At 45.5% G+C, this 8198-nt stretch overlaps 1 protein-coding gene across 1 annotated transcript; it reads left to right on the forward strand.

Moving 5' to 3' along the window:
• The first annotated feature begins 4866 nt into the window (after nt 1-4866).
• On the forward strand, nt 4867-7552 carry LOC125760097 (adult-specific rigid cuticular protein 15.7-like). Its single transcript, XM_049419765.1, has 3 exons — nt 4867-4962; nt 6324-6416; nt 7156-7552. The coding sequence occupies exons 1-3, from the start codon at nt 4951-4953 to the stop codon at nt 7525-7527; spliced, it is 477 nt and encodes a 158-aa protein (XP_049275722.1). The 5' UTR covers nt 4867-4950; the 3' UTR covers nt 7528-7552.
• The last annotated feature ends 646 nt before the right edge of the window (nt 7553-8198 follow it).

Genomic DNA, 8198 nt, shown 5'->3' on the forward strand with positions numbered 1-8198 from the left:
GCGCAATAGTCTGCTACAAAGTAGCACTTTCACATTGTGGGAAAATGCAGCTAATTCAGTCCTTTATATTGTAACAAATACCGCATGCGAACACACACACTTACATATATATATATATATATATATATATATATATATATATATATATATATATATATATATATATATATATATATATATATATATATATATATATATATATATATTCAGACATAAAGAACAAGGACTGAATTGCTTTCCAGCATATGAACTTGCAGCGTAATTAAGCACACACTTATTTTATTCCCAGTTTAAAAACATTTGCTGCAAGAGGGGGGCTATAGCATCTTTAGTGCAACAGGAGATAGCTCATTAGCCTGTTTTTGGCAAGACACTAAGGGGAAGGGACACGATATGGGTTGCACCCACAGCTTTGAGGCCGCTGACGTGATAACAGACAAAAAAATATGCCAGGAAGTAATGCAGCTAAGAACGCAAGTCTGAACTAGCGATTTCATTTAAATAACAGTCACTGCCAAAAATGGCATGTTTAATGCCCCCCCTCCCCTTTCCTCCAGCACGTGAGACATGCCAGGCACGTATTTCCTAATAGTGCGCTAGCGCAACCTGTTTCCCAGCGATATCGCCGTTCTCTATCTGCTCCACTTTGCGAATATTTGATTGTTCTTGCCTCCGGGAGACACATACGTAACCACGTTTGTTGACGTGAGTGAAAAGCAATTATGCGTAAGCGCTCGATGGAAAGTAATGGTCGCGGTACCTTGCGCGCATGTTCCTCCTTGCTACGGCATACACTTTACTTTATTAGAGCGTAAAAATGTTATCTATGATATCAAAGCAACGGAGCGGTGAGCCACCGCTTTTGTTCGGTATCATCGTGTGCCTATTCCAAAACAATTAGTCGTCAAGGCTACTCTGTGTCGGTTTTATATCTTTTGAATAAGAAAGCTGATATAAGTGTCATTTTATAACCTGGTGCTTGCGTGCGAGTGTGTATGTGCGTGTGTGTGTGTGTGTGTGTGTGTGTGTGTGTGTGTGTGTGTGTGTGTGTGTGTGTGTGTGTGTGTGTGTGTGTGTGTGTGTGTGTGTGTGTGTGTGTGTGTGCGTGCGTGCGTGCGTGCGTGCGTGCGTGCGTGCGTGCGTGCGTGTGTGTGTAAAGTGCGAACTTATCCTCCCTGCCTTTCTCTTAACTTCTGCACCCCTCTCTTTCCTGTCTCGCTCTACCCACCACACTAATAGCATCGTGGTATGTGAGCGGGAAAGATGTGGCATTTGCAACGCGTTGCACTTACGGCAAAAAGATGGCAAATACCGTGCACTAACTTGCGCTTTTGATTTCGTGCGAAACGTGACTGCATGACAGGTCACGGAAAGCACTGTAATATTATAAGCCAGGCTTTGTACGAAGCTAGAGAACATGCTCGCCTGACGAGCGCCAGGGCCCGTAACTACAAAAAAAAAAAAGGAAAAAGAAAACCTTATGCTTGTATTACTCGTAATGGGCAACTACAGAGCATATACCTACCGAGAGATACGAAGAGATAGAAAGCTCGGCAGTGGCGGACGAATGGTAAGGTGGAGCGACAGAATTAAGACATTTGCAGGCATCAAAAGGAATCCCCTAAAGTGTAGAACAGGGTGGGTTGGAGATTATTGGGAGAGGCGGTCATCCTGCAGTGGACATAAGGCAGGTTGATCATGATGATGATGATGATGATGATGATGATGATGATGTCCAGACAATATCAGTGTTGGGCACATTATCAGGCAATGCTGATGGCTAATGGCAGAGGTTACTCAACAGAACAACTTCGCGGATTCAGTTCCATGTCACGTGCTTTGAATAAATAAGGCGTGGAATATTTCGATTACAAGGTCAGCTGCACCTGGTGGGTCGCAGTAGCCGACTGAGTCCATGTGTGTGCCTGACGGAGCAGCTTGGAAGAGTTCGTGTGTGCGTAGCGTTACATTCTACAAGGGCTTGAACGTTTTGAGCAACGCACGCCTGCATTATTTACCAATCCGCCAGGATGAATAGACGCGCCACTTAAAAGAAAGAGTAGCAGTACAGAAGCTTTAAATTTCCTTAGATGGTGCGTCGTAACCTTAGTACCAGAATTGCTGATCGATGGACTTCCCTGCGTCCTGTTGCCCTTCAATTTCGTGAAGTTGGCATAAAGATATTAACTGGATAGCTGCCCTGTCGAGAAGCTCCTGACGGTTACCACTGAGCTAGGTCAACAATCCAAAGTGCTACAAAGCATCTTCGTATGGTAGCCCAGCAAATAATGCTTTCTATCATCATAAATCAAATAACTGAAAAGTCTGACAAATACCTTTCATTATGATTCATTGCGCAAGTAGTGTGCACTACTTGCGCAATGAATTACAGTGGAGACGGAGACAGTGGTTCGTGCACATGGTTATCCTAGAGCAGGGGTCTCAAACTCACTTCAGCTAACGGGCCGCAGTCACGAAATTTAGCCCCGCAAGGGCCGGCACATGGAGGAAGAAGGTTGAAGCGGAAGGAGGGGTGGTGGTGATTTGAACAAAATGTCACCTAACGTTGCCATTTGACCGAGCACATTTCCCATATCTCAAATATGGATCATTTCTGAAGGGGATTTGGCGTCCGGATTCGAGAAACATGTCGATACTGATATCTAGAATGACTCAAATCTGGACGCCGATTCTTATGGCTAGAGATCTCGTTCCACGGTAATGTTTCAACACATGGTGGGTGTGCCTCACGAAAAAAAGAATGCTTGAGACCAGTCCCGCCACTGTAGGTTACCCGAACAAAGCGTTAGTAATCGCAAGAGGCGAGTAAATCATGCGAGTACCATTTAGCAAAGTCACAACCGTCTTATGCCTTGCGAAGCTGCTGGCCGCCAGCGAAACGTCCGCGGGCCGCGTGTTTGAGACCGTTGTCCTAGAGGATAACGACGAACACTACTTCAACATTAAAGTAGCTTTAAGGATGAGCTATGCTCTTTGTTCGAAACAAAAACAGAGTGGAACAAGAACGGCGGGTGGCCTGCAAAGAAAACTTCAGTAATATATTTGAAGTACTTCCTGTAGTTCAATGAGCTGTTGTTTTTATTTTCGCACACGACAAGTCAGAACTTAAGCACAGCGCTTCCGGTTCTATTATACTGGTGGACTGGGTGTGACGGCTAATGATTGTTTTCTAGAGGCGTGAAAACCAGCCTGCTGCATAGAGTATAGCTAATGAGGTAAGCTTCGAAGTTGTCCTATACTGGTTAACCTCCCTGCCTTTCCTTCTCTATTATTTCTTCTCTTCTTCGAAGTCAGCTGTATATAAACTTGGAAAACATTAATGTCAAGAGGCATTCTGGGTGACCAAGTCCTCAGATGGTAGAGCCGAGCAGCGAGAGGTTACACACGGGACAACACCAAAACGAAGCTTTTATGACCAACCCGTCGTCGTTCTCTCCTTCCAAGCAATACTCCCACCACCCATTATTTCCAGTAAAGTTATCTCCCCCGGGAAAAAGAAGCCGTCCCAGCTACCTAGGGGTAGATAGCACAGGCGGATCGTAGTATCGCTTTAAACGTTCTGCATGCACAATATCGCGGTTTCGACGGCGCTTATCCGGAGGTGGTTCAAGAGGCTCCACGATATAGTTCACGGGAGATTTTTTGTTCACTACACGGTAGGGTTTGACATTAGTTTCGGTGATAACCCAGGGGTAGCGAACAAAGCCACACAAGCGAGCCAGGAGCACAGGATGCAGGCGCGACGGCTGGATCCCGGTGGTTCTTCTGGCGCTGCTGGTCTTCTGACGTCAACATACGGGGGAGCTTTTGACACTCTTCTGCATGTGCAAAAGCCTGGGACAGGGTTCGTAATTTTCACCGACATCATAACGGCAAACAAAAAATTAAGATTAAAAGTCGAATCAGATTGAAGATGCAAATCGCTATCTTGAAATTACCAAAGGTGTGAATTACTGAGTGATTTAGTACATTATTGAATGGAAGAAAGCCATCAAACGGCAAGGAAAGCAGAAATAGAGAAGAAAAAACCAAAGCAAGTGTAATAGCACCCCTGCAAGGTAGTCACGCTTACTGTGGTCTAGTGGTTATGGTGCTTGATTTCTGACCCGCAGGTCACGGGATCGAATCCCGACCGTGGCGGCCGTATTTCGATGGAGGCGAAACGCTTCTGGCCCGTGTAGTTAGATTTAGATGCACGTTAAAGAACACCATATGGTCAAAATTTCCGGAGCCCTCCACTATGGAGTCTCTAATAATCATATCGCGATTTTGGGACGTAAAACCCCAACAGTTAATTATTATAATGACGTTTACTAAACATGAAATCTTTAGCGAGAAAATGTAGCTGTTACCATGCTTCGATTTGTGGTCATTGAAGACGTTGTTTTCACGAAATCAAATTGTTAGACCGGTACCCTTACTCTCACTTTGTTGGCTTTTGACTGGTGGTTACTGTCTGGTTTCCTTCCCGTTTGCTGACATTCCGACAAGAAATAATGACGTTAAAATTCCGCGTATAACTAATTCGGACCCTACACCTACCGATGTCAAGGCATATCCGCAGTTGCCGACAACCTTGCCCATAAGGTCGCTAGTAAGAGGTTGTTCTGCTTTCTGTTCTCTCACGGATTCAGCGCAAGTCATGCACGAGATCCGAACCCAATCAAAGCAGCAACGCCGAAACAGCAGCCGGCTTCGAACAGCAAACCGGCTTCCAACGGCAGGTGACTGAATGGCAGCGTGTGCGTCACGGAGACGTGTAACGTGTGTGTGAGCCATAGGACACGAAATGCAGCATTCCAGGGAAATAGCTACTAGACTCTCTTGAAGGGGTCCAACAGCAACTGGGAGAGGTTGACCGAGACTTATAAAACCATGCGGGCCGTAGTCGCTTGAAGTCAGTTGCAAGAGCTCCTGGACGCTGGAAACATGCTCACTCAGGTAACCACGCCTGCGCAGCGATGCAGTACGACTCCCCCGGAGATGTGGATTACTGCACGAACCGTCTTGACCGCGGAATTTGGTGTTTCTTCTGCTATAATATTTTACTTAACGAGTTTTAATATATATTTACGTTAACGTGCGCGCATACGGCAGCTTACGAATATTATAAATATTTTACCAAACATAGCGGCTCGTTCAGTCTCCTTAGACGTTTTCGCCATTTCGTTAGAAGGCCAAGACACAGACTGAGCAGTGGATGTAGTAGAATCTGGGAAGCACTTTTAAGACGAGGGCCTGCTTCTTTCAGCTATGTCGTTTCTTCTGCCATACTGCTTTATTTGCTAGAGAACTTCACGTTTTGCCAACGAGCTTTATCTTGATGGCGTACGCGAATGTGTGTATGGTATGTACTGGTGCAATTGAAACATAATTGTCAGCGCTTAAACCGGTGACTGAGCCGAGTAAACTGCTTCCGATTCAATGCCATCATTATTTTTATGGTTCCTTCTGTGATTGGAAACCACCCCACCTGTATGGAGCTCAGTTATAGATCTCATTTTTTTTATTTACATGCCCAGTACAGATACCCTCCAGGTGAACTTAATGTCATCAATCGCGCAATGTCTGTTCGCTCGTAAACTGCTCTTATAAGTTAGGAGACAAATGATTTTTGATCAGAAGAGGTTCATTTAATTACACGCGGAGTACTGGTTGCAGGAACTGCACATGTACTGCATTAATTTAATGCTAAGTGAGTGGAGAGACTTTCCATATGAGAGAGACGTCCTGAACATTTGCAAATGCTTGCCGGGCGTGCGTGGTGTGGTGTGACGCCTGCAGATGGTAGCGCAACGGGAAAAATGCTGAACAAGCCTTTGTAGTCCGACCCCTTCAACGCTTTCGGGTGCTTGATTACTGCTACGATAAATTTACGAATCGCGATGATCAAAATAACGTTGTAGGCATATCTTTTTTCTACACTGCTAGTGGAACGACAGGTGTTATTTGGGCTTTGTTACGAGCAGCGATGACCACAGCAAGTAATTGGACAGATTAAGCACTTAATTTCGTGCAGTCGCAAACATACAGATGCGTGTTCTGCGAGTTACCGCGAGTGATCGGATTTCACGTTTGGCTGACTTCGCGTTTAACAGTGAAAGCGGAAGCTTTCATCCGTGCGAAGTCGAAGCTTCCGCCTTATAATAATGGGTATTCCGTGCTATGGACACGTGGCGCTCCTCGTTTTGTAAGTATCTTTATCAGCTTCGATGCGTGTATGCGTGCACGCGTTCGGCTAAAATTATTGTACTCCTCTAGCGATAAACTTTTGCCTTGATGTTTTTCTGCGTGACAACCAGGTCATCGTCTTCCTAGGCGTCGCAGCCGTAGCTTTTGGGGGATACGCTGGAGGACACCATGGCGGATCGAGCAGAACATACAGAAAACAAGACGTGAGTGCAACTAGAGCAGTTCGCATTACCGCGTGCACGTGTCTTATGGTTTATTCGCATGAGCACTTTATTTGGGCTTATCTATTTTTTTTTATATTTGTGCGGTATTTCATCTTACATGATAGATGTTGATGTTTAAGCAACTTTCCTGCGCGGCACGTAAGCAATAATCCGTCCTGTAAATTTATCATGTTTTGCTCATCGCTTGTATTTAATACGAAACTCAAGTCCTCGAACACGCAAACGACATGCGCGATGGAGATAGAAAGTGTACACAAAAATTAGTTATCTCAAATAATGGTATGCCGGACGGCTAGCGCATAAGGCTTTTCGGCGGACAGCGTCGGCAATGTTTGCTGTTCTGACACGGGCAATTCAGTCTACTAGGCTATTTAATCGTCTAAAAGCCGTCAAGGCACTACACGTGCATTGGCAGTTGTTTCATTCACGTTAGTGGCACGGTCCGTAGTGAGTAGTCGGTAGCAGACAGCATCTTTCTTTTTTTCCTTACTCGTGTGCACTGTGATAAATAACGCGTACTAGATCAAGTGAGGCGCAGGAGAGAAAGGAAGCCTAATAATCGTGACGAGCACGTAGACGAACTCTCACGCGTTGTGTTTTGCCCCTGTTCTTAGTGTTTGTCTCGCGCCAGTGTTATTCTTGACGATTGTGTCCGACAAGAAGCTTCTCGCCTTTACATCTTTTGTCGTACTTATGTATTTAAATGTTTTTCCACCAGGACTACGGGCACTACCGCTTCGGCTACGACATCGTCAACGGTTACGGCGCCGTCAACGGTCGCCACGAAGCCGGACATGCATACGGCCCCGTGCACGGTTCCTACTACCTGGGCGACATCGATGGCCGCCACCGGCAGGTGCACTACGTGGCCGACAAGCTCGGGTTCCGCGCCGTTGTCAAGACCAACGAGCCTGGAACTAAGACCAGCCTCCCCGCCGCAGCGCCCTATATAAGTGCCCATGGCAAAAGTGTCCCAGCCTACGGTCACGGCGGATACGGCGGATACGGTGGCTTTGGATACGGCGGTCACGGTTATGGTGGTTACGGATACGGTGGCTATGGATATGGTGGACACGGTTACTATGGTTAAGTCATTTCCTTGAAAAGCATTCCAGTTTACAAGCGAAGAACCTGGACCTTTTGAACCATTACCCCCATGCTGCTGGCTCTACTTTGGAACGCCGTGCTGCTACCCAAAGTACAATAAACGGCTTGAATACTAAGTGTGTGTTGAAATTGCAGGAGAACAAACTTACATGTGTGCGGAGAAATAAAGATCATTGTTGTGCTCTGTTAGTAGTTTGCGATGACCACAGCGTACTTTTTATTTATTATATATAATAACCGCAACAACCCATTCGCAACGGATTGTATAGTGAGCCTGTGCCAGCTGAAATACCTGCATTAAAAATGACACGTCGAAATTAAAGTAACAAAATACAGCGCACGTGATCCATCATAGTCTTCAGTATAGAAGTTCGTTAACTCGATCGGATTTGGGATTTTTCTGTGCTCCACGACTTAGACGTGACTAAATTGACTAAAGGTATACACAATATAACCAATGAATGTTCTAGAAGAACACGAAAAATGACACCCTACCAACGTATTGTTTAGCCGACATCTTTTTCTTGGTGTTAGGTTCCTAACGGATTTTTAAGAAAGGCTTTCGCATGGCAGTGTTTTTATAGACACTGAACGTGCAGTGCCGGCCCACTAAGGAATTCATGGCAGTGATTATATCGTTGCCTGTCAAAATTT

Source organism: Rhipicephalus sanguineus, chromosome 1 (genome assembly GCF_013339695.2).
Source record: "Rhipicephalus sanguineus isolate Rsan-2018 chromosome 1, BIME_Rsan_1.4, whole genome shotgun sequence".
Classification (NCBI taxonomy): domain Eukaryota; kingdom Metazoa; phylum Arthropoda; class Arachnida; order Ixodida; family Ixodidae; genus Rhipicephalus; species Rhipicephalus sanguineus.

Excerpts from the sequence above, each read along its gene's own strand:
- LOC125760097 (XM_049419765.1), top strand. Across the intron at positions 6,417-7,155 it reads GAACATACAGAAAACAAGAC|GACTACGGGCACTACCGCTT; the intron begins GTGAGTGCAACT and ends TTTTTCCACCAG.